The 27,071-nt window shown below is 35.3% G+C and overlaps 1 protein-coding gene across 19 annotated transcripts in view; it reads right to left on the bottom strand.

Annotated features, from left to right (window-relative positions):
- Positions 1-173: 173 nt before the first annotated feature.
- The window catches only part of CEP57L1 (centrosomal protein 57 like 1), a 68,968-nt gene continuing 42,070 nt past the window's right edge, over positions 174-27,071 (bottom strand). For 5 of the 19 annotated variants that reach the window (XM_055114025.2, XM_055114027.2, XM_055114029.2 and 2 more), the window contains 11 exons: positions 23,353-23,607; positions 18,658-18,820; positions 17,099-17,278; positions 13,823-13,944; positions 10,123-10,239; positions 8,766-8,843; positions 8,196-8,282; positions 4,917-5,045; positions 4,608-4,801; positions 3,362-3,506; positions 174-1,326 (listed from right to left, as the gene is read on the bottom strand). In XM_055114025.2, the coding sequence (XP_054970000.1) occupies positions 1,105-1,326; positions 3,362-3,506; positions 4,608-4,801; positions 4,917-5,045; positions 8,196-8,282; positions 8,766-8,843; positions 10,123-10,239; positions 13,823-13,944; positions 17,099-17,278; positions 18,658-18,817 (1,434 nt within the window). In that variant the 5' untranslated portion in view covers positions 18,818-18,820; positions 23,353-23,607 and the 3' untranslated portion in view covers positions 174-1,104. Of the gene's footprint in view, positions 1,327-3,361; positions 3,507-4,607; positions 4,802-4,916; positions 5,046-8,195; positions 8,283-8,765; positions 8,844-10,122; positions 10,240-13,822; positions 13,945-17,098; positions 17,279-18,657; positions 18,821-23,352; positions 23,608-27,071 lie in introns of those variants that run through there. The other 14 variants (XM_055114031.2, XM_055114033.2, XM_024929258.4 and 11 more) reach the window with 7 other exon arrangements.

Below are 27,071 nucleotides of genomic sequence, written 5' to 3'. Positions count from 1 at the left end.
CATCTCTTAAACTGCTACCCTATATTTGAGCTCCTCCATTCTATTATATCTTTTCTCTCTGTCCTCTATTTCTAATTCAGTTCATGACTCTAGTTCCCCAGTTGCCTCAGAGGATTTGAGTGAGAAACCAAGAGTTCAGAAGAGTTGTAATAGTTCCCATAGGCTTCCAGAAAAATGATCAAGTGTAAATTTATTATAAAGCATGCATACACAATGACATTTGACATTATTGATTTTTAAATATAAAAAATAAAAATATACCATACTACCGTGAATTTCTGCTGGATGAGGTAATTTAATGCCCAGCTTCCTCTTCCTCTATACTTTCTTGTAAAAAAAAAAATACCACTTTTGTGGGTCCTAGAAATTCACAGTCTCAATTTATACTGATGGACATTACATACAATGCAAAGAATAAAAGTCAGCAAAAGTTATAAAGTAGTAAGATAAAATTGATCATTGATTTTTTAAAAAAACTAGTTTTGTAAAAGAGAATGGGAATAGCAGAGGAAAGCTTCTGCAACTGAATTACTGTCTCCTAAAAATTAAGTAGCTATAGGTTCCTACTGTCTCATAAAACTTGGATTAAAGGCTTTTTCACAAAACTGTGTAACTATTAAGTTTTTCCTTTTCCAAAAGAGAAAAACATTTCACAGCTCTAAAACAAAATAGAAAGAAGGCACCAGGAAAGCTAAATGATCTTTCTGAACTCTGTTCATTGAACATTGGTTTTTAAGGTTCCAAACCTACTAAATGAAAAGTGGAATGAATGGTACTTGTAGCTTGGATTTAACTCAATTTTGAATATTGTCAATCTAGTACAATTTCTTAAATTTAGCTTAAGATATCTGCAAAGCCAACAATGTTTCTAAGACAAGATGAGGTTACGGGCTTCAATCAATAAGAAAAATAAAAAAGCAATTAATTTATTATTTGGAACCCACTAGGTCATTAGGCATTAATTTTTAAATACTGCAACTTCATATTTTATAGAAACTAGAAACATGATTCAAAATGTCACAAAGTTATATTAAATTAAAACCACTTTAGACAATTCAAGGTCTCACTGACAAAGTTCATTAAGGTGACAGTTTTGCTGTTTTGTTACTGTTCCCACATGATATCATCTCTTCTCAATTTCATTTGAAGATTATGAACTCGTATTGGATGAAAGCTGCTGTTTTTCTGAAAAAGGTTAGTGTCAGTCAAACATTTTCTGGGGCTATGTTTTATGTTCTTTGATCCTTTAGGGTAGCTGTCTTCTTGCTGAATACCTGAAGCTTCACTCATCTTTGAGTTTTGAACTTTTTGCTGCAGTTTACAGACCTGGAGAGAAAAAAAAAATCTAACATTTTAGTCAAAAATATACTAAAAATATATTCCAAAATAGATAGGTTGAATTGATGGTTTAACGTTAAAAAGTTAAAATTGAACATTAAAAAATTCAATTCAGTAAGTTTTTAATTTATTGAACATCTATTACATGCCTAACACTGTGCTTGTCAGGTAGAAATATAATGAGAAAAAAGTTCTTACTTTCAAGGAGCTTACTGCTCCTATTAGTGAAAAAAAGCACATATGTGACAACTAGAGAATACTCTGAGCCAGGATAACTTTGAATAAGACAAAAAGTATATATGTAAGAAGGCCAAAGTCGGATAAGGTCAACATGGGCTGCAGAGATTGAGGGAAAGGTTGTATATAAGATATCAAACGGGTAAAAACTATAGAACAGAGAGGACAGAGAAGAACCTTTCAGGTAACATTAACAGCAAAGCAAATAATTGGTTCTAGGAATGAGTATCAAGTTTTGAAAGTTATACACACACATGTGCATATGTATGTGTATATGTATATATATATGTGTGTGTATAAATATGTGTTTTTTTTCAACTGCCATTCAGTAGTACTTTAAATTCAGGAATACTTTTGTGAACAAATACTTTTGTGTATTCCTGAATTTAAAGTACTATTGAATGGCTGTTTAAAAAAAAGTCAAGGGAATAACTTTATCACCTTGAGTAGTATATGGTAATAGTGGAGGCAGACAGAATTAAACAAAAACAATACATATCAACTAGCCAAAATCAATTTCTTCAAAGTCCAACCCATTACTTAAGCTGTTTCACTTGAGCATAGGTCTAATTTGTAGAGCTGATCCAGACTTTGGGGGAGTACCTAGTTCTCTATTTGGCTAACAGTCAATTTTTATTACAGATATTACATTTATCATAATAAAATGCTTAAAATTTATACTGCTATAGCTATTATGGAATATAAATCATGTTTTTAAAAATATAGTATATATATACAACCTGAGTTTTAAAAGTGATAATTCTTCTATTCCTTTCAAGTTTCTCCAATGCAATTTCAAGTAAGTGTACAAGTTGTATAATCTTCACTCCAAAACAATCATACAGAAATTTTTACTTACTATAGCCTTAAAAGCCAGTAAAATACAAATATTTGTTTTAAAAATTTCACTTCTTTCTTTCTTCCTTTCCTTCTTTCCCACAATAAGAATAAAAGTAATAATATTCTGCGTCTTCTATTACTTTCCTATAAAAGGCGGGGAGGCTTATTTGTGACATTCATATATCACTAACTTATATGAATGATGATTTTGTCCATAGGCAGATGGCTACATGATGTGACTTGAGGGTTCCTGGGAAAGGCTCCCTCTGCTTTCTGCTCCAGCAGTGTAATAGTGCTGCAAGTTCAACCTACGGAGTCATTGTCTTGGAATTAAATATTACATTCCATGATTTTTCTGTTAAAATAAGAAAACTGTTAGCTATTCTTAGTTATTACATCTTAACATACAAGTGCAGAGTTTTCTTCACCATCCCTGTTCTACTCACTATAGCTAGCTGAGTATAGGACCCCAGGGAATGGAACATAAAACAGCTTGTTTTGGGAAAGGGGAAATCATGCTTTAAGGATTGGGGCACTGCTTGGGAGCCAGGTTTATGTCTGGTAGTGAATGAGAGACCTGCTGACATAAGGGGTATCATTAAGGCATTAGAGGAGAGAAGGAAAATGAAAAAGAATGCTAAAAGGGTAACTGGAGGGCTGCTAAGGCAAGTTTAGTCTGCCTCACAATTTCCCCAAAGCAATTTCTGAATACATAACTGAACTTATTTGCTCACTTAAAAAATTTTAACTTGGAGAGTTATGTAGGAGGTCCATGTTATTCCAATGGGACAGATGGCTCTATTCTGTCATAGGCCTAAGGGACTACCATCCATCTTTTCACTAAATCCCATATACAGACCTCAAATTTGGAAAGTCATACAGAGATACAACACTGAATCCAGATATTTTGTGTTTTTATTAAAATCTCTTACTAAAGCCTTCTTACACTGTCTTGATGCTTCTTCAGTTTGGAGATTTGTTCTCCTTTAATTTCCATTTTCTTGAGTAAACACTCTAGTTCACATTCTATGTCGTCACAGACTGAATGACTTTCAGTTTCCTTCATTTGTTTCAGTAGTTCTTGGTGCTCCCTATGAAAGAATAGCAAATATTAAGCACTATTATAGTTTATTGCATATATTTCTTTGCCATAATTAAGCAATTTTCTGTTCAATCATAAATTTTAGTCAGAGTTAAATATTAACCTTTAAAAACAGCCTCTTTCTTTAGGGTTAATTAAGTCTATGGTAAATATAACCAGGCTCCTGTGATTTGAAATTAAATACCTTTAGAAATATCTTAAGACGGCTAAGCAACTTTTAAAAACATCTGAATTCCTGATGCTCATAGCTGAATGTAGTAAAATGTCTTTAACAGAGGTATTAAAGGGCTTTCTTCCTCATTATTGATATAGGATCTTTGGAAGAATTCCAGTTGTAGAAGTATCTGCCTGAAAAATTTCTGGATTTGGAGTTAGCCTACTGAAATACTGTTAATAGAAAGAGTTATATCTTCTACAGAAGTCTTAGATCAACTAGCTGGTCAGCCAAATCACATAGTTCTGGAATTTCTGTTGAATATATATTTAAGCAGGTGGGCACAATATAATGTATCCCATATGGAAATCTTCTTTACTATAGATGCTTCAAAATTTGTAATGCAGACCAGCCAGAGTCTAAAACAAGGAATTACATTCCTACTTGTCTAATGAAATAATTCATTCAGCTAAAAGATTCTAAAACACAAAAGGAGAACCTGTCTTATAAAAGCTTTTGTGAGTTTTAATCTAAGGTCATCAGATCCTGTATGTTAGAATGATAATAATATCTATCAGTCCAGATTTTGGGAATACAGAAATACCTAAGAATGAAAAAGTAGTAGCTATAAAGAATTGAAATTCTAAATAGTAATAAATACAATGAAAAATAGGGACAACAAACTGTCCAAATGGCTAAGTAACGCCTTTAAGAATTTATAAGTGGTATTGTTCTTAAGACTAAGAAGAAAAAATGATATGGTACTTCTCCTGATAAAGAATAAAAATACTGGCCAGGCACGGTGGCTCACGCTTGTAATCCTAGCACTTTGGGAGGCCGAGGCAGGAGGATTGCCTGAAACCAGGAGTTCAAGACTAGCCTGGGCAACATAGCGAGACACTGTTTCTTAAAGAAAAAAAGAATATAAATACTTACATGCTCATTTGGTCCAGCTCATCTTGCATTGCCATCAAAAGTTCAGATAAATTGTCACAAATGGAAATGGACTTTTCTGAGTCAGGAGGAATAGCTTTACACCAGGAAGTTGTTCTAGAAGGCTTGGGGAGACATCTAGTCTCAGTCACGTTAAAAGGTTTCTGAAGGATATGTGGGTCACGATGTTGCCTCATCTGCAAAAAGTTTTGCATACTTGCATTCACAGAACAGCTTGCACTGGTAGACTTATGGGAAAAGAAACAACTGAGAATAATTTTAAATGACTGAAGATATTTAAATAGCACTTACAACAAAACAGGAGTTTTTTTGAACGACTATCTTCATTTTATCCCCTCTCACCTTTTCAGCCACAAAAGGCAGTGCTCCAAACTTTGAACAAATTTGCCAAGGTGGTCGTCTCTTTATACATTTAGTTTTCTAGAGATTGGCAAGAAAAAAACGTAAACAAGAAATTATTTTAAAAGTTATTTACGATATGAAGAACTCTCAAAACTCAACAGAAAACAATGCAACTGGAAAATGGGCAAAAGACATGGACAGAAATTTCACTGACAAGGACATACGTATGACAAACATACGAAAAGATATTCAACATCATTAATTGTGGAAATGCAAGTTTAAATTACAGTGAAATATCACTGCACATCTATCAGAATGGCCAAAATAAAAAACAGTGACAATAACAAATGTTGACAAGCACGCAGAGAAAATAAAATCACTCACATATTGTTGGTGGGAATACAAAATGGTACAGCCATTTTGGAAGACAGTTTGGCAGTTTCTTATAAAACTAAAAATGTACTTATCACATGACCCAACAATTGTTCTCTTACGCATTTATCCAAGAAAAATGAAAACTTATGTTCACATAAAAACCTGTACACAAATGTTCATAGCAGCTTTATTTGTAATAGCTAAAAACCTGGAAACAATCAAAATATCCTTTTTTTTTTTTTGAGATAGGGTCTCATTCTGTCACCCAGACTGGAGTGCAGTGGTATGATCTTGGCTCACCGCAACCTCCGTCTCCCAGGCTCAAGCGATTCTCCTGCTTTAGTCTCCCGAGTAGCTGGGATTACAGGTGTGTGCCACTACTGCCTGGCTAATTTTTGTATTTTTAGTACAGATGGGGTTTCACCATATTGGCCAGGCTGGTCTTGAACTCCTGACCTCAAATGATCCACTCGCCTTGGCCTCCCAAACTGTTGGGATTACAGGTGTGAGCCACAGCACGCGGCTCCAGATATCCTTTAACAGATGAATGGTTAAATTGTGGTACATCCATAATGCGGAATACCACACAGAAATAAAAAGGATGTACTGATACATACGACAACTTGGATGGACCTCAAGGGAAAAAAGCCAACCACAAAAAGTTACATACTGTATAATTCCATTTATATAACATTCTTGAAATAATAAAATACACAGATGGTGAACAGATTAGAGGTTGCCAATGTTCAGGGAAGGGGATGTGTAGCTATAGAGGGATTGCATGAAGGAGTTTTTTAGTGGTGGAAGAGTTCTGTATCTTGATTATTGTGATGGTGACATGAATCTACACATATGATTCTCTCAAAAATCTACACATCTGATTTCTCTCTTGTAAAACTCTCCTACTGCTGTCAGTTACCATCTAAAATTACAACTCTAATCATGTCTCTACTCTTCTCAGAAGCCTTCAGTAGTTCCTGTTTATGGAATAAAAGTTCAAACTCTTAACATGGCATTCAAGGTCAGCCATTAGCTCACCCCAAGCTATATTTTCCATTTTAACTTTCATTATGATCCCATCTCACCCCCACTACTGGACTATTACTTATAGGTCCCTGGAAAAACCAACAATTCCCTCAGACTATAACACATTTTTCCTCATCTCAGTCTGTCAATATTTAATTCTTCAAGGCTTCCTTTAATATTGCTCTTGAATTACCTTTCACATATTCCTTTGTCTACACAGCACCACAACACTTTGTTTAAACCTCTATTAATCTTTTATTATACTGTTTTATACTTATATATTTATCTGTTTCTCACAAATTCCTGTCTTATCTTTTTATCACCTAGAGATACCAGTCTATGTACATCAAGATGTAAGAGTTGAATGAACTATGTCCAGGACATGGAGAAACAGTGTGATGGGAAGCAGATCTCTCATAGAGGCTTCTTGAAATCTGATCCTACTTTCAGCAACTTTAGCACTCCCTCCATCTTTAAAAAGAGACATCATTATTTGCATACCCCGTGAACTTGGGATTTGAACTAAGTACTTCCAAAAATGATTCTGCTGTTAATTACTCTCTTCTCTTCCAGTAGTTACCTTTTCTTTCCTTCATTTCTTTTATCTTCTCCCTGTACCTTCACTATTTTTATAATAAATAGGTAAACTGAAAAAAGTTCCATTAACCCATCAGAGAAAGGATGCCATAAAACATACATACTGGGCAATATGTGTTCCACTGGCAAATTACTTACAGTGATTTTTCTATTTGGCTTTGTAGCTGTGAATCTCATTGCACAAATAAGACACAAAACAAATATTTAGGAAAGGAAAGAGCCAAAATAAGTCATATTGGGGAAATATTGTTCGCTATTGTAGTTTGAAAATTCTTTAAAATGAAAAAATTATGAAAAATACAGCCCAAGCATTGAACATTAATTTTTATTTACGTAATAAAAGAGTAGCCAAAGTTAAGTTTACTGTTCTCTCCATTATTTTATCCACAAGCTAAGCATATGGCAGTGGCCAGAATTCCCAAATAGCATCTCCTGTCCCCCACAGCAAATGGCACAGAGAACACTCACTCCATTCATATCTGAATAAATAGTAATAATGGCCATCAAAACCATAATTCCACAATCATAAGATTAAAAGGGATTAAAAACTTTTTTCATACTGTTATATATAATTAAGAAGGGTTACTTGAATAGCATACATTCAAAACATCAATCCATCTAAACAAAATATTGGTCTATAAAGTACTAACTCTCCAATCCTTACTTTTGGTCAAATTCACAAGAAATAAGCATAGAAATTACATATAACAATAAATTCCCTATATAAATGACTTTACAGACTTAACAGGTCTATAAGAAAAACCCTTATTTTTTATTGTCTATATATTACATAAAACTGCTTTCAGGATTTATTATGTTGTCAGTATCTACTGTGTTGTTTACTGCCTCTTTTATAAACTATCACAAAATATGTTTCTCCAGAAGTTTAAAACTAGAAAAATGTTAATCTTTCTAGAAAAACTGGAGTGCTTCCTGTTATTTCACAAAGATAGCTATACTGTCCATTATATGTTCCTTTTTGCTTTGGTTGTAAAGCAAACTCAGAGCTAAATTTTGTACATGACTGCTGCTACTTTTTTAAACCTGAATCTTATGAAATTTTCTGTCCTTATACCCCAAACCATCATCCATTACTTGACACGCATTATTGCATGTCTTTTATTTTATATCTTCAAATCCTTTTTGGAAAGGGGTAGGTATAAGGATTAAGAGGTTATATAAATAAGTATTAGCAGTATTTTTGTTTGGGAAAAAATTTTATATGCACACCTTTGAAGATTTCTTCTTTTCCTTGGAGTGCTTTAGATTTGAAACTGAAGACATTATAATTTTACTGATTTCAAGTCCAGTTTGAAGCTGTAATATTTAAAAAAAAGGTTATAACATTGATTTGTAACATGCAAAAACACTGTAATGAGATATCAGGTCTAAGTTTATAAATATAAAAATGCTTTTTGGAGAAGAAAAGAAAAGAAAATCCAAGATACTGTTTTTGTACATGTGAAGGTCACTAAGTCTATTGGTAATTACAATAATTTTCTGTTTATAAAAGAATAAATTATTTAATATACGTACAGAAATCAAACTGAAAACAATCTATCCTAGGAGTTCCTTCAACTGAGAATATATGTATTTGTCAGAATTTCAAAAGATTAAAAAAGACCTCTTGGTAATACATCCATGTATCATACTGGCTGACTGAGAATTTCATTATTGTAACGAAAAGACAATTTAGGAAGCAGAAATTAGAATCTAGAACATAGGCTTCAGTTAATGAAAATAAAAATATAATAAAACATATATGGTTTACTGTGATAGATTATATAGTGCTATATTTACCTCAGAAGCTTTGTCTTGAAATAGCTTACGCTGATGTTCTTCTTCCTTAAGTTTTTCTTCTAAATGTTTAATCTTGTCCTGCAAAAGAGTAAAAACTAAGATTGTTACATAAAACCTAGAGCCAAATATCATTTGTTTCTTTTCCAAATAGAGTCCTAGGGGGTCTTGATTCTTAAGAGTTTGGCAAATTAAGGCAGAAAATAAGAAAAAGGAATGGCACAAGATGTTAAGATTTTTCTTGGCTTTCTTCCCACTTCTTTCTTTGCTTCTTTACCTTCTATTACATACAAGAAGAACAAAGGGAAAGCAAAGAATATACACACACATAGGCTTTATTAACTTCCAGCAACAAAATCATGATGAAACTTTTAAGGGTACTAAAGGTGTAGAAGGTCAAACAATTATAGTCTTGGGTCTCAATGTTTCATTCAAAACATAAAAAAAAAAATTCTACTATTTGCATATATGTGATAAGAGTGTACTTTTGGGAGAAGAGTGAAAAGACATAATAGAAATATATAATGTGGTCCTTGTTACTTAAGAGCTTATACAGATTGAGGATCCCTTATCTTAAGTGTTTGGAACCAGAGATATTTTAGATTTTGGAATATTTTCATTACTGGTTCGGTATCCCTAATCCAAAAATTCAAAATCCTATATGCTCCAGTGAACATTTCTTCTGAACATTATTATTAGTGTTCAAAAAGTTTTGGATTTTGGAGTATATCAGATTTTGGATTTTTGGATTAGGGACACCCCAACCTGTATTGTATGAAAAGAAAAAAAGAGCAATATTCATAAAACAATAAAACAACAAAGCAAGGAAATAACTTGACAGGCACCATATATACATATAACCTTATATATGTAAGTATAATGTCTTACATCTGTGGTGTGGTTCAGAATAGGAGGACAGTACTATTTCAAAGGGAGAACTTCCTGAGTGTTGGAGAGTTCAAGGAGGACTTCCTAGGGGAAGTACGACTGTGAGAAAACCCTATAAAATGGAAAGGATTTGGAGGGAAAAAGGATGAAGAGGGGAACTGGTATAGGCTTAATTTGACTACAAGTGGTGAAAGACAATTTTTCAATACCCTTTAGGTAAAGTATCTGACAAATGAAAATATCCTGCCATATTAGAAGTCAAAATTACAATTTCACATCAAAAGACAGCTCATTCATACTGTGACAGAACACATTAACTTTTCACTCTATAGGTGAGAATTCATATCTGGATTATAAAAAGTTGTAAATGAAGTTTTATAAATCTAAGATTTACTCTACATTCACATAAAATACCAATTATGCTTAACACTAAAGATTCATTCCTGTTGTCATCACTTCAAAGAAAGCTTACTTCAGCAGTTTTCTGAGTTGTTGTAAGTCTAAAACACTCTTTTTCTAAGACATCAAGCTTTTCAAGTTTTGCATACAGCTTCATCTGATCTTGTTCTTTTTCCCTCTGAAGCTGGGCCTAGAAAGGATAAAAATAAAATAACAACCCTGAATTTGGCAAGTAATGCCAATGGAACAAGAATAATACAATTTCTGAGAATTCAAAACACAATATAAATATCTTAAGAAACATGTACATAAACAAACACACATACTTTAGATGCTTACAAGCAAAAAACAAGAAAATCAAATACTTTTTGTTATTTATTTTTTTCAATCTTAAAGTCATAATTTTTTAAATTTAAATTTAATTTTTTTTTTCTGAAAATCAAACACTTTTAAGGAGCAAATATAACATGCAAAAAAGGCCAGGCGTGGTGGCTCATACTTGTAATTCAAGCACTTTGGGAGGCTGAGGTGGGAGGACTGCTTGAACCCTGGAGTTTGAGGCTAGCCTGGGCAACATAATGGGACCCCTCCTCTACAAAAAACTTAAAAATCAGCTGGACATGGTGGTGCATGCACACCTGTAGTCTCAGCTGCTTGGGAGGCTGAGATGAGAAGATTGCTTGAGCCTGGAAAGTCAAGGTTATGGTAAGCAGTGACTGTGCTACCGCACTCCAGTCTGGGCAACAGAGTGAGACCTTGTCTCAAAAAAAAAAAAAAAAAAAAAAAAAAAAAGTGCAGATTAGATGTGTTATATTAGCATCAGTGAAACAAACTTGTTTATGCATCTTTGTATAGAATATAAATTAATTCTATTATGGAAAACTTTTCTTTTCTTTTCTTTTCTTTTTTTTTTTTTGAGACAGAGTCTTGCTGTTGCCCAGGCTGGAGTGCAGCAGCATAATCTTGGCTCACTGCAACCTTTGTCTCCTGGGTTCATGCGATTCTCCCTCCTCAGCTTCCCAAATAGCTGGGATTACAGGCGCCTGCCACCATGCCCTACACTAAGTTTTGTATTTTTAGTAGAGACGTGGTTTCACCGTGTTGCTCAGGCTGGTCTCGAACTCCTGACCTCAAGTCATCTGCCCGCCTTGGCCTCCCAAAGTGCTGGGATTACAGGCGTGAGCTACCAAGTCTGGCCTAAGAAAACCATTATTGATAAAACCTGTATTAAATAGTGTTATTTACAAGGTGACCAAACATACTCATTAACTTACCCTCTCTCTAACATAGAAAAGCAGCTATCAGAGGAATAAAACATAAGAACACGGAGAAAAGGAAAGTTATACACACACACACACACACACTAACACACACACGTGCACGCACATCTATATGCTATTTTGTAGTGGCATTTATAACCTACCAATGTAAAGTATTAATAATAGGGGCAACCGTGAGGGAGCAAGAACTCTTTCTATACTATCTGCTCAATTTTCTATAAACCTAAAATGGCTGTAAAAGATAAAGTCTAGGCCGGGCGTGGTGGCTCACGCCTGTAATCCCAGCACTTTGGGAGGCCGAGGTGGGTGGATCACCTGAGGTCAGGAGTTTGAGACCAGCCTGCCCCAACATGGCAAAACCCTGTCTCTACTAAAAATACAAAAAGTTAGCTGAGTGTGGTGGCGGGCGCCTGTAATCCCAGCTACTTGGGAGGCTGAGGCAGGAAAATTGCTTGAACCAGGGAGGTGGAGGTTGCAGTGAGCCAAGATTGTGCCACTGCACTCCAGCCTGGGCGACAAGAGTGAAACTCTGACTCCAAAAAAAATAAAAAAGATAAAAGTCTATTAATTAAAACAAAACCAAAAACAATACCAATAAACAGAGTCTTGGTAACCTGTGGTTTAATAACATTTAGTTGAAGTCCCAGAGAAGAAGAGAGAGAGGTGGGACAGAATAATTATTTGAAGGATAATAGTTGAAAATGTTCCAATTTAATGAAAAATACTGACAGATTCAAGAATCTCAAAAGGTTCAAGCATTAAAAAAAAAACACTTAGCAACATATTGTTGAAAACTAGTGATAAAGGGGAAAATCTTAATAGCAGCCTGAGAAATGATGACACATTCTGCATAGAGGAATACAGAGAAGAACTCTGATTAGAAACTATGAGATCCAGAAGGCAACAGGAACAAAATCTTCAATGTGCTTAAAGAAGAAAAGATGTCACCTAGAATTCTATATCCAGCCAAAATACCTTTCACAAATGACAGTGAAATAGACTTTTCCAGATAAATAAATGCTAAGACAATACTTAGCATTCTGATATTTTCCTTCAGACTGAAGAAAAATGATATCAAATGGAAAACAAAATCTACACAAAAATAAAAAGCACAGAAAATGGTAAAAAATACATATTTTTGTTTCCTAATTTTCCTGAAAGTATAATTGACCATTTGAAGCAAAAATAATAATGTATTGTGGGTTGTATGACAAATGCAGAAATAAAATGTATGAAAACTATAGCACAAAGGGGAATAAGAGGAAGCATACTAAAAGAGGATCCTACATTACATGTGAAATATTTTAATACAGATTTATGGCAGACTGTGGTTAGTTAAGAATACACATTTTAGTTCATAGAGCAGCTATTAAAAAGGATCATAATTTGTTTCAATATCAACTAGAGAAAGACTTTCATCTTATTCTTCTTCAGAATACTTTGGCTGTTCTTGGACCTTTGCTTTTCCATATAAATTTTAGAATTAAATTCTCTAGTTCCTTAAAAATCTGTTATGTATTTGACCCATCAAAATCCAGTATTGATTGGTACTTTTACCCTTCTGCCAAGAAAATGCAAGGATATTAGAACACTTTAAACTACTTTACTTCTTCCTAACATATAAGCCATTGTTCTGATGAATTTTAATTCCTTATATTTAAACCATACAAAGCATTATTATTGCTGCCTTATATAATATTCATTTAGATTTATCCACATATTTACCATCTTCATTGCTCTTCATTCCTTCCTGCATCTCTGACCTTCTACCAAAGGTCATTTTCCTTCTGTCTGATGTCCTTTAGTGTTCTCTTTAGAGTGGACCTACTAGTAACAAATATATCTCAGTCTTTTTAGTCTTAAAATATCTTTATTTCTGAAGGATACTTCCCCCAGGCATAGAATTCTAGACCAGTACTTATTTTCTTTTAACACCTTAACTCTATCAGTTCCTTGTCTTCTGGGTTCAGTACTTTGAGTTGAGAAGTCAGCTATCACTTTAATTGCTGTCTCTTTGAGTGTAATATTTTTTTTTTCTGGATGCTTTTAAGATTTTACTTTTTTTTTTTTTTGAGACAGAGTCTTGCTCTATCGTCCAGGATGCAGTGCAACGGCACAATCTCAGCTCACTGCAACCTCTGCCTCCCGGGTTCAAGCGATTCTCCTGCCTCAGCCTCCTGAGTAGCTGAGATTATAGATGCCTGCCACCAAGCCCGGCTAATTTTTGTATTTTTAGTAGAGATGGGGTTTCACCATGTTGGCCAGGCTAGTAATTTTACTTTTTAATACATTTTGTAACATTCTTAGCCATTATCTCTTCAAATATTGCTTTTCCCCATTTTCCTTTCCTTTCCTTTTGAAACTCCAATTACACGTGAGTTAGACCTCATTCTAACATTATGCCTCCTTTGCCTTTGAATTTTCCCGTGAAATTAAAATATTCTTCAAAACATACAAAATTATATTATCATTCCTTATAGAAAATATGCTCACCTGTTGTTCTAGGATCATGTTCTTTTCTCGCTCTACGTTGAGAACCATTCTCTTTGTATATTCTAGTTGCTTCTCTAGAAGAGTACAACGAGACTGGGCTGAGCTTAACTGTATACTTATATCTATGAAATAAAGGGTATTCAATTAGGAAAAGAGGAAGTCAAATTGTCCCTGTTTGCAGATGACATGATTGTATATCTAGAAAACCCCATTGTCTCAGCCCAAAATCTCCTTAAGCTGATAAGCAACTTCAGCAAAGTCTCAGGATACAAAATCAATGTACAAAAATCACGAACATTCTTATACACCAATAACAGACAAACAGAGAGCCAAATCATGAGTGAACTCCCATTCACAATTGCTTCAAAGAGAATAAAATACCTAGGAATCCAACTTACAAGGGACATGAAGGACCTCTTCAAGGAAAACTACAAACCACTGCTCAATGAAATAAAAGAGGATACAAACAAATGGAAGAACATTCCATGCTCATGGGTAGGAAGAATCAATATCGTGAAAATGGCCATACTGCCCAAAGTAATTTATAGATTCAATGCCATCCCCATCAAGCTACCAATGACTTTCTTCACAGAATTGGAAAAAACTACTTTAAAGTTCATATGGAACCAAAAAAGAGCCCGCATTGCCAAGTCAATCCTAAGCCAAAAGAACAAAGCTGGAGGCATCACACTACCTGACTTCAAACTATACTACAAGGCTACAGTAACCAAAACGTCATGGTACTGGTACCAAAACAGAGATACAGATCAATGGAACAGAACAGAGCCCTCAGAAATAATGCCACATATCTACAACCATCTGATCTTTGACAAACCTGAAAAAACAAGCAACGGGGAAAGGATTCCCTATTTAATAAATGGTGCTGGGAAAACTGGCTAGCCATATGTAGAAAGCTGAAACTGGATCCCTTCCTTACACCTTATACAAAAATTAATTCAAGATGGATTAAAGACTTAAACGTTAGACCTAAAACCATAAAAACTCTAGAAGAAAACCTAGGCATTACCATTCAGGACATAGGCATGGGCAAGGACTTCATGTCCAAAACACCAAAAGCAATGGCAACAAAAGCCAAAACTGACAAATGGGATCTGATTAAACTAAAGAGCTTCTGCACAGCAAAAGAAACTACCATCAGAGTGAACAGGCAACCTACAGAATGGGAGGAAATTTTTGCAATCTACTCATCTGACAAAGGGCTAATATCCAGAATCTACAATGAACTCAAACAAATTTACAAGAAAAAAACAAACAGCCCCATCAACAAGTGGGCGAAGGACATGAACAGACATTTCTCAAAAGAAGACATTTATGCAGCCAAAAAACACATGAACAAATGCTCACCATCACTGGCCATCAGAGAAATGCAAATCAAAACCACAGTGAGATAGCATCTCACACCAGTTAGAATGGCAATCATTAAAAAGTCAGGAAACAACAGGTGCTGGAGAGGATGTGGAGAAATAGGAACACTTTTACATTGTTGGTGGGACTGTAAACTAGTTCAACCATTGTGGAAGTCAGTGTGGCGATTCCTCAGGGATCTAGAACCAGAAATACCATTTGACCCAGCCATCCCATTACTGGGTATATACCCAAAGGACTATAAATCATGCTGCTATAAAGACACATGCACACGTATGTTTATTGCGGCACTATTCACAACAGCAAAGACTTGGAACCAAGCCAAATGTCCAACAATGATAGACTGGATTAAGAAAATGTGGCACATATACACCATGGAATACTATGCAGCCATAAAAAAGGATGAGTTCATGTCCTTTGTAGGGACATGGATGAAATCGGAAATCATCTTTCTCAGTAAACTATCGCAAGGACAAAAAACCAAACACCGCATGTTCTCACTCATAGGTGGGAATTGAACAATGAGAACACATGGACACAGGAAGGGGAACATTGCACTCTGGGGACTGTTGTGGGGTGGGGGGAGAGGGGAGGGATAGCATTAGAAGACATACCTAATGCTAAATGATGAGTTAATGGGTGCAGCACACCAGCATGGCACATGTATACATATGTAACTAACCTGCACATTGTGCACACGTACCCTAAAACTTAAAGTATAATAATAATAAAATAAAATAAAATAAAAAGACAAAATAATAACCAGTCAATTACCTGATTATCATATAGATCAGAGATTTGGCTATCACAAGAAATGTACTATGTGAATTCATCAAGAGCTAAAAGTTCAAGGCCTCCTTTATCTCTGAGTATTGACTCTCCCAGAGTTATGAAAATACATTTGTAAATAGCTCATTAATTACACAGAACTGGTTTAATACTGTCTCCTCCTAAAAATCCAGAGGGCACACTTCTGAAAGAGGAGGATGTCAGTAACTTGTGGGATGATAAATATCCTGGTTGTTGATGGAAATAACATCATCTGGAAAAACAGAGGCTGAAAGTTTCTTACCTATCAATATATTTCTTCTCTTTCAGGAAACTCAAGTATATGCATCTACCACTCTCATTTTCCCCTGTTCTTGACTGCTGGCAGAACAGTTAATTCCACAGCAGAAAGCAACCTATTTCTAATCCTTTAACTCTTTACTTTCCTCACCCCTTTCTTCTACTTTTGTCAATTACCTCAGAAATATTTTTCTCCCCATTTGTTCATTCTACTTCTAAGTTGAAACACAAACTTGAGCCTTGTTTATGAGGATGAGTGTAGTGTAAAAAGGAAAAAGAAAGTCTTAAGTTTTGAAGTGAAATTACATAAAAGACTTATGTTCTAAATTTCTAAAATTTTTCATAATTTCCACAGAAGCCTCCCCCATTTGCCTATGTCTTCTAATAAAATTCTTTTGTATTCATTTTTATTGGTTTTACATTGTTTAATTGCTAGTGTTGTTCTGTATTTCAAATTCTAAAGTTTAGTGTTAACTGCAAATACAAATAAATAAAATAAAAAATAAATATTCAATTAGGGGTTAAATTGGAGTTTGTTGGCTATTCTAAAAATATTCTAATTTTTAAACACAACTTGTCTAAAATCTTAATTTTTCCTTTAATTTCTAGAATTTATGAATTATGATAAGTTAGATATGATAGAGGTAAGTTCAAAACTGTATCTTTTTCTCACAAATATCAAAAGGTCTGAGAACAAAGTCATGAAGTTTGAATATATATAAGAATAAAGATATCTGAGTACATCGGCTTAGACTAGGTTTATTATTTTTGAACTGTAAACTCCAGTAACCCCCGGTTTCTGAGAATTACTGCAATTCTTACCTTTTTTCTGCTTTATCAGCTCCTGGTGTGCCAGATTTCTCTCATTTGTTTCATTCTCTAAGGCCTTCTTATACTGTGCTGCTTCTCTGGAAAGAATGTTCAGGTTATCTTCAGCTTGTGTTCTCTCCAGCTCTAAACGACGAATTTTTTCCTGAAGAGTTTTTAAGGCTAAAATAAGAGCTGTTGAAAAAAAATTTTGTTGATATTTTAAGTGAAAGTTTCTGAACACTTACAATCAAAGTAACATAAGAAAAATAAGCAGTATATTTTTGTTACTGAGCCAGAAAAATGTACAAGTAATGCATATTCTTCAAAAAATGAAAAATAATGACTAACACTTTGAAGAGGCGCACATTTTCTCTCTAATATATCTTGTAAAAACACTATATCTATTATTGTATTTAGTGGTTTCTAAGACTGAGAAAGGTAATAACCACAATTTTAATTTAATAAAATATTTTCAAATGAAAGGACTTAAAGAAGACAATGTACAGTCTGGGGAGCATAAGAGTATAAATATGAATAAGAACATTAAAATATAATTTCTACTAATTAACATGGCAATTTAGGTTTAAAGTTATAGGCTTTTTTTCTCAGTTCTTGAGGTATTCCGTTTTAGTCAAATCACACATATTTACTGTTTCTTTGTCCATGATGCAGTATTAAGAACCAGGATAATTATAACCTAATGGTTTACCTGATGTCAGACCTGAAAGATAATAGTATTCTATACTACTGTGACTTATATTCAACTATATTAATATCTTCATGCTTCAGATAAGTTCAGAGTTTTAACTGTCATATAGTTTATATCAAATTAGAAAGATGCTTGCTAGAGATTACCATTTTGTTTTTATAAATGAGATAAATAAATTATATTTATTCCTCTTTACATGATATCTGTAGCTGGCACATTGATTTGCATTATTATTTCTTATAGTTTATTCCACAAAACTAGTTTATTTATTAACAGCAACCATTATTATAGAAGATTTTAAAAGTAGGTGATATCAGCATCTTAGAAAAGAATTTGCACAGCTTAAAATATGCCTGGAGTAATAAAATGTTTTCCTAATTCAATTTTAAGATCCTCCTACATTTCTATTTTAAACGTTAAAATACTAGTATTTTGTAGTTACTCTGATATATTGGCTTCCTAAAATATTTTCAAGAATAATTTTGGATATATGTAATTTCTGAATCTAATTCTTGAATAAGATGCAATTCCATTTAATTCACTAACATTCTAATCATCTAGTTTAGGATTCCAAATCTGACCTTTTATTCTTCAAAGAGTATTTTCCTGTTTTCAAATGATGTTTTTATGATAACTCTGTGATATGTGTCCAGCTGGTTATATTAATCTTCATTTTATGGCTGAAGAAGCCAAAATAAAAAATGTCAAGTAATTTGTCTAAGTTCATAGAAACTTTTAGCAACAGAATCAAAGTTAGGAGTTTTGTTAAGATTAAATATGCAATCATATTGTATTCCACATAAATATGAAAAGTTTTTTATAGCATGTTTTTACCATTCTTCAAATTTTATATCAGCATTACCTTGGCTATTTGGGCTATGAAGTATCTTAGGAGAGGTAACTTCTAAGTTTGCAGGATGGCAATTCTGAGATGGTTCATTCTGGGTGAATGAGGGAACAAATACTCTTTCTGGAGGTTTATGATAGCTTCCTACTATACTATGCATTAATTCAGAATCCATTATCTGTAGAGAATAAAGGAATGATATAATATAGTATCATGCTTTCCTAGTTTAAGGGTAAATGCATTATACAAAAATTCAGGTGAAACTTTAAAAACATAATCATATACTGTGGAGTTGTATCTTTATGAACTTAATTATAAATTCAACTCTAATAGGCTTGGCAATAAAAGAAAGAAAAGTTACTATTTCTTGTGTAAGCAGTACTGACAATTCTGCCTGATTTTCAATAATCATATACCCTGGAGTAAGCATCACATGAGTGATTTGAATTTACTGGTTTCTCAGTTACCCATAAATCCCATATACCTATCATAGTCTGAGCACTTCTCTATAAGCAGTGTGACTCTAGGATTTAAAGAGAAAGTACATATTCTAAAAGACAACTGAGCTTTTAAACACAAACCAACAATATACACTGATTCTCTAATACTGATTGTTGAATTCTAATGTATGGCTTCCTAAGGGATTTTCAAGGGTAATTTTGGATATATGAAATATCAGAATTTAACCTTTGAATAAGACACACCTCTGCTTAATGTATTAGCATTTTAATCATCTAGATTAGAAAGTTTCCAAATCTGAAGAATCTAGACTACTTAGTTTTGTTAGTCTGGTTTTTATTTTGTTGTTGTTTTTGTTTTGGTAAGAGAGCCCTTTTAACCATTTAAGCAGGTAATTTTTGGTCTAAAATTTCCAAATAATTTTATTTTCCTTTCTGCAATTTAAATATTTTAGAAATGTATTCTATTTTTTAATAGATTCTAGTCAGTGTTAATTAAATTAATTCATAATCACATAAGGTGATAACTGCTTACAAAAAAATAACTCACTGGAAGAATTTTAAGCAAGAAAGCTTGCTTCAAAATGGAAATCCAAGAATTACACTATAACATTAGCCTATTTTGATTTTTGAGAGTTGTACATTTTCCATGATTTCACCACCTCCTCAATTCACAAGGCAAAGGCAGGCACTTCCCAGGATTATATTTTCTGGAAGGGCAGAAGGCACACTTCACTTCCTAGAATTTTCTACTTTAGCCATTGCCATGATTGGCAATCTCCTAGAACATTCTGATTGGTCTAAATTAGAGGCTATAAAACCTAAGGTTTGCTAAGATACTTGATGCTTTTTGTTCTTGCAAGGTAACCATATTTTGCTATTGTGATTAGTACCAGCTATCTCAGACACTGCCTGCTCCCCATGGGATATCGCATCTATCTAAGTTGTTGTTCCCTCAAAAAACAAGAGATCAACATTAGTCACAGCTGGCTCACTATAAAGTGGAGGTAAGGCCCTAAAGTACGTAAATCCTGAAGATGGTTGTACATCTTCAGAGAGAGGTAAGTTGTTAAAGCTATCCCAAGAATACTGGAGCTACTCAAGAAATCTGACTTAGTTTTCAGCTCCGGGTGGGTTTCTCCAATGACATAAAGAATGAAATTTTGCTATTTGTCACTACACACTGAAGTCCTTGGGAGGTCTCTGCTTCCTCTGACCTAAGTATAATATTATTTCACAAACCGGATTTTGTACCAGTTAAAAAACTGGTCCAAATTTGAGGTTTTCAATGTATATGAAATAATGACTAGTTAGAAGATTGCCAGTAAGTTAAAAAGTAGACTACAGTTTATTTAAATTAAATGTGTAGACACATATTAAAGTGGGCACAAGCAGAATAACCCACTGATAGGATAAAAACAAGATGAAGAAAAAGAAAGAAAACAGTAAAGAGATGAGAGGACAAGTTATGTTGTGACACAGAGCTCAGAGATTCTCATTGTAATGGGATCTCAGCTTAACCCTTATAATCTGGTCCTGTGTTGTAAACAAGTGCATAAGCCTACTGGAAGCTTATTTATATAAAGCACTGAAGCATCCTGGGAGAAAAACTCACTCTGAAAGAAGGTGAAGTAACTACAAAAGGCTTGATCCAAAATAAAAGCCTTAAATGACTAAGGAAACGAGGAGTGATTCTGAGTAGACTATGATGGTGGTCATTCTAATTTATCTCTGACCTAGTGCCATGGACTCATATGTGGGTTCTAAAAAGAGAGAGAGTTTAAATAAAAACTGAGAAATGTTTCACCAATATCTCTATAAAATATCAAGGCATTAGCTTCCCTGCTTTGTGTAAGATGTTATATGACAATGGAGGGGGAGTCAGATTGCTAACACAGTTTTGGCCCCTTTCTGGTGCATCAGTTAGTAGTATTCAGTGAGAGAGAGAGAGAGAGAGAGAGAGAGAGAGAGAGCAAGAGAGACAGTGAACAAGAGTGAGAAAGTGAGAGAGCAACAGAGAAACAGAGAGAGAGCACAGATGAAGGGATACATTCATGGGCATATATGAGAAATATTTCTAGGGAAAAATTTCTGAAAATACAGAGAAGTACCTAAATCACAATCTCTAGGATTCTGGTATTTCTGATACCAGACTTAGCTAGCTGTTGGTAACTGAAAAGACCTCAGGAATTCTTATGGAACATTTTATAGGTGTCTTCAAGTAAGGGCAAAAGGCTATAAAATGTGAACCTCATTTGTATCAAGCCTGAGAAACTCAGGTTGTACCTGGAACCATTCTTTTTTTTTTTCTTAAAATTTTTATTTATTTTTTATTTATTCTAACAACAAACAAACAAAAAATGGAATACATGTGCAGAACGTGCAGGTTTCTTACATAGGTATACATGTGCCATAGTAGTTTGCTGCACCTATTGACTCGTCCTCTAAGTTCCCTCCCCTTACCACCCACAGGCCCTGGTGTATGTTGTTCCCCTCTCTCTGTCCAGGTGTTCTCAATGTTCAACTCCCACTTATGAGTGAGAACATGCAGTGTTTGGTTTTCTGTTCCTGTGTTAGGTTGCCAAGGATGATGGCTTCCAGCTCCATCCATGTCTCTGCCAAGGACATGATCTCATTCCTTTTTATGGCTGCATAGTATTCCATGGAATATATGTACCACATTTTCTTTATCTAGTCTATCATTGATGGGCATTTGGGTTGGTTTTCCTGAAACCATTCTTGACAGCTTGTGAACAACCAGGGAAATTACTCACTGTTTTTATGGTTTATAAAATTAAGATACCCCAATTGGCTGCAACTAAGAACCCATTGCATAAAAAAACTATCCCCCTAAAAAGAATGCTCTAGACACAAACACTTTACTGCAAAGCATTTTTACTTTTTATAGAGGAAAACACTTATTCCATAGGACTGCTAGGGAGACGACATTAGGGGGCAGTCAGAGATACTATAGAAGACTTTTGAAATAAAGGAATCTCTGTTTGCTGTAACTGCTACTTCTTCCAAGTTTGGATTTTTCCTTAGAGAAACTGAAGAAGGATCAACAGCTCAGTTTCTTTGATCTGTTTTTTTCTTTATGTATGCATCTATGCTAACTTACCTTAAGAGCAAACACAGTAAGGCTGGACTAACTCTTTTATTTTTTAATGTATAGTACTTTAGGAAGTACTATAACTTATTATATCTTATTATTATCTTATTATAACTGAATAAGATAATTTGTGGTGGTGGAACTTACTTATAGAGATCCCATAATAATTATATAATGTATTATTTATAATATAAAATCACCAAAATGTTAAGATGTGACAATAAAAACTGGTCAATAGAAACTAGTAAATACACAAGTGTAACATAAATACTTCAATGGGATTCAGCTATTCATTTGTTGATCATCCAATAAATGATGTTAGAAAAATTGGGGAAACACTTTGGGAGGGAGAGGTGGGCGGATCATGAGGTCAGGAGTTCGAGACCAACCTGGCCAACAGTGAAACCCTGTCACTACTAAAAATACAAAAAATTAGCCAGGCGTGGTGGTGGATGCCTGTAATCCTAGCTACTTGGGAGGCTGAGGCAGAAGAATCACTTGAACCTGGGAGGTGGAGGCTGCAGTGAGCCGAGATTGCGCCACTGCACACTAGCACAGGCAACAATGTGAGACTGTGTCTCAAAAAAAAAAAGAAAAAAATGGGGAAAAAATCCATTTAAGGCTTCATCTTGCCCCATACATCAATACAAATTTCAGATAGCTACAGAGTCAAATAAAGAAAACGCAGCTGGGTGCGGTGGCTCATGTCTGTAATCCCAGCACTTTGGGAGGCCGAGGCGGGCGGATTACGAGGTCAGGAGATCGAGACCATCTTGGCCAACATGGTGAAACCTCATCTCTACTAAAAACACAAAAAATTAGCCGGGTGTGGTGGTGGGCGCCCGTAGTCCCAGCTACTCAGGAGGCTGAGGCAGGAGAATGGCGTCAACCCGGGAGGCGGAGCTTGCAGTGAGCCGAGATCGCACCGCTGCACTCCAGCCTGGGCAACAGAGCGAGAATCCATCTAAATAAATAAATAAATAAAAAACTCTAAAAATTATTTTAAGAAATCAGTGAATATTAAATAACCTTAGAATAGGTAAGATATTCTATGTTTAAAAGTAACAGAAAAATAAAGGAAAAGATACAAAAGCTCTGTTAAAATTAATACAACATATAAGGCCGGGCGCGGTGGCTCACCTCTAATCCTAGCACTTTGAGGGGCTGAGGCAGGCGGATCACGAGGTCAGGAGTTCGAGACCAGCCTGGCCAGCATGGTGAAACCCCATCTCTCTTAAAAATACAAAAATTATCCAGGCATGGTGGTGCACACCTGTAGACCCAGCTACTCGGGTGGCTGAGGCAGGAGAATCACTTGAACTCGGGAGGTGGACGTTGCAGGGAGCCGAGATCGTGCCACTGTACTCCAGCCTGGGTGACAGAGCAAGACTCTGTCTAAAAAAAAAAAAAAAAAAAAAAAATTAATACAACATATAAAAATTATAAACAAAATTGAATGGCAAAAGACAAACAGAAGTAATTAAGTGCAATGAAGAACAAAGGGTTAATGTTAATATGGAAAGGGCTTTTGTAAGTCAAAAGAAAACTACTAACATCATAATAGAAAAATGACAAGTGGCAAGGGCCTGTAATCCCAGCTACTCAAGAGGCTGAGGGAGGAGAATCGCTTGAACCCGGAAGGCGGAGGTTGCAGTGAGCCGAGATCAAGTCACTGCACTCCAGCCTGGGTGACAGAGTGAGACTCCATCTCAATAAATAAATACATAAATAAATAAATCTTAGTAATAATCAATGAAAAGCAGTTATATCCAGATTCAAAAGTAAAGCCTTTGCAGCTGGACCTCAATTCAAATCCTGGATCTGCCACTTACTACTATCTTTCTGACTTTCAGAAAAACTTTTTTCAGAAAATATTAATGGAAAATTCCAGGCTGGGCATGGTGGTTCATGCCTATAATCCCAGCACTTTGGGAGGGTGAGGAAGGTGGATCATTTGAGGTCAAGAGTTCGAGACCAGCCTGGCCAACATCGTGAAACCCCTTCTCTCTTAAATATACAAAAATTAGCCAGGCAGGCTGGGCATGGTGGCTCACGTCTGTAATCCCAGCACTTTGGGAGGCCGACGTGGGCAGATCATTTGAGGTCACAAGTTCAAGACCAGCCTGGCCAACATGGTGAAACACCTTCTCTACTAAAAATACAAAAAAATTGGCTGAGTGTGGTGGCAGGCGCCTGTAGTCCCAGCTACTTGGGAGGCTTGAAAAGCGGAGGCAGGAGAATCACTTGAACCCAGGAGGCAGAGGTTGCAGTGAGCCGAGATCATGTCACTGCACTCCAGCCTGGGAGACAGAGTGAGACTCCATCTCAAAAAAAAAAAAAAAAAAAAAAAAAAAAAAAATTCAGCCAGGCGAGATGGCTCATACTGTAATTCCAGCTACTATGGTGGCCGAGGCACAATTGTTTGACCCAGGAGGCGAATGTTGTGGTGAGCTGAGATTGTACCACTGCATTCTAGCCTGAGTAATAGAGTCAGACTCTGTCTCAAAAATTTTTAAATAAACTGAAAATTCCAGAAACCATTCATAAGTTTTAAATTGTGCTCCGTTCTGAATACCATGACGATGAAATCTCACACTGTCCAGCTCCATCCTGCCCAGGATGTGAATCATCTCTTTGTCCGGCATTTCCACACTGTAGACGCTACCTACATGTTAGTTGTTTGGTGGCCACCTTGGTTATCAGATCAACTGTCATAGTATCACAGTGCTTGTGTTCAAGTAACTCTTATTCTACTTAACATTGGCACCAAAGCACAAGAGTAGTCATGCTGGCAATTTAGATATGCCAGAGAGAAGCTGCAAAGTGCTTTCTTTCAGTGAAAAGGTAAAAGTTCATGACTTCATAAGAAAAGAAAAAAAATCACATGCTGAGGTTGCTAAGATCTACAGTAAGAATGAATCTTCTATCCATGAAACTATGACGAAGGAAAAGAATTGTTCATAGTATATATAGAGTTTGGTACTATCTGTGGTTTCAGGCAACTAAAGGTCTTAGAACATACCCCTTATGGACAAGGGGGGACTATTGTATGCAGTTTCTGTAAGCAAAATATGTATTTGATAAAAGGCGGTCATACTTATCTTAAAAGAAAACAAGGCAATACAATTTTTAACATTTCAAACAAGGCAAACTCCCTTTAAGGAACAATAGTTAATGCTGGCAAGAAAGCACACATACATAGCTGACAGGAATATAAACCAATAACACTTTTCTGGAAAACAATTGAACAGGATATGTCAAGGACCTCAAGAAGTTCATGTTCTTTGATCAGTAATTATTATAGGAATCTCTACTAAAAAAGAATCAAAGATGTGCACAAAAATTATTATAAATGTCATCACTTTAGCATTATTTATAATATCAAAATTTTTGTCTTGATACCTCTCTCTCACATCCCATGTTGAATCTATCAGGATACATACTAGCTCTACCTTCAAAATATATCTAATATCTGACCAGTTGGCCTATGCTACCATCCTAGATTACTGTAAGAGATTCTCTCCCAGTTCCTCAGCAATCTATTCTTCACCCAGCAACCAGAATAAGCCTTTTAACATAATGTCACATCATGTCATTAATCTGCTCAAAACTCTCAAAATGGCTTCACGTCTTACTCAGAGAAAAAGCTCAAGTCCCTACAATGATTTACAAAGCCATATATGAATTGGGTCCCCCACTCCCCAACTCTGACTCTCCTTCAGTCTCCCTTTTGTTCAGTCCTCTCCAGCCCCACATTGTCCTCCCCACTGTTTCTGTAATAGTCAAACATGCTCCTGCCTCAGGACTTTTTACTTATGGTTCCCACTGCCTGGAACACTTTTCCTTTAGATATCTGCATGGCTTATTCTCTCCCTTCAGGTCTCCGCTCAATTGTCACCTGTTCTGTATCTGCTGACCATTCTTTATAAAACACTAATTCTATTTCCCTCCTTAGCACTTTGTATCCCATTTCTCTGCATTTTCTCCATTGAATGCAGAATTGTTTTGTTATTTGTCTTCTCACTGCCCTAACTAGAATGTAAGATCCATGAGGGCATGGGCCTTGGGTGATTTGTTCCCCACTCTATCCATAATGCCTAGAATTGTACCTGGCACAGAGAAGGTATTCAAAAATACTTGTTGAATAAATAAATATCCCAAACTAGCAATAATTCATTACATGACAATCATATACTGTAAAATTATACAGCCATTAAAAGTATGTTTTGAGGCTGGGAGCGGTGGCTCACACCTGTAATCCCAGCACTTTGGGAGTCCAAAGCAAGCAGATCAGTAGGTCAGGAGTTTGAGACCAGCCTGACCAACATGGTCCAACTCCATCTCTACTAAAAATACAAAAATTAGCTGGGTGTGGTGGCACACACCTGTAGTCCCAGCTACTCAGGAGGCTGAGGCAGGAGAATAGCTTGAACTTGGGAGGCAGAGGTCGCACTGAGCCGAGATGGGGCCACCGCACTCCAGCCTGGGCGACAGAGTGAGACTCCATCTCAAAGAAAAAAAACAAAACTTATGTTTTGAAAGTCATGATATAACTAAGTGAGAAAAGATGGGATACTAAACTACACAAAATTATAACTTAGTAAATAAAACAAAATCAAAATAAAAATGAAAATACGCATCTTAAATATATTACTATTACAAACAAAAAAGGTTTAAACATATTGACTTTATTAAAAACAGAGTTTTTACTATACTTCTAGAATACAACTTATGAAAATAATGAAAGATATTACAATGTTTAAAGATACAAGTTTTAGGCCAGGCACCATGCCCCACACCTATAATCCCTGCACTTTGGGAGGCGGAGGTGGGCGGATTGCTTGAGACCCCAGGAGTTC

The sequence above is a fragment of the Pan paniscus genome, chromosome 5 (genome assembly GCF_029289425.2).
Source record: "Pan paniscus chromosome 5, NHGRI_mPanPan1-v2.0_pri, whole genome shotgun sequence".
In the NCBI taxonomy this organism is placed as follows: domain Eukaryota; kingdom Metazoa; phylum Chordata; class Mammalia; order Primates; family Hominidae; genus Pan; species Pan paniscus.
Note: the sequence above shows the minus strand (reverse complement) of the source record. Positions and strands in the feature narration are given on the sequence as shown.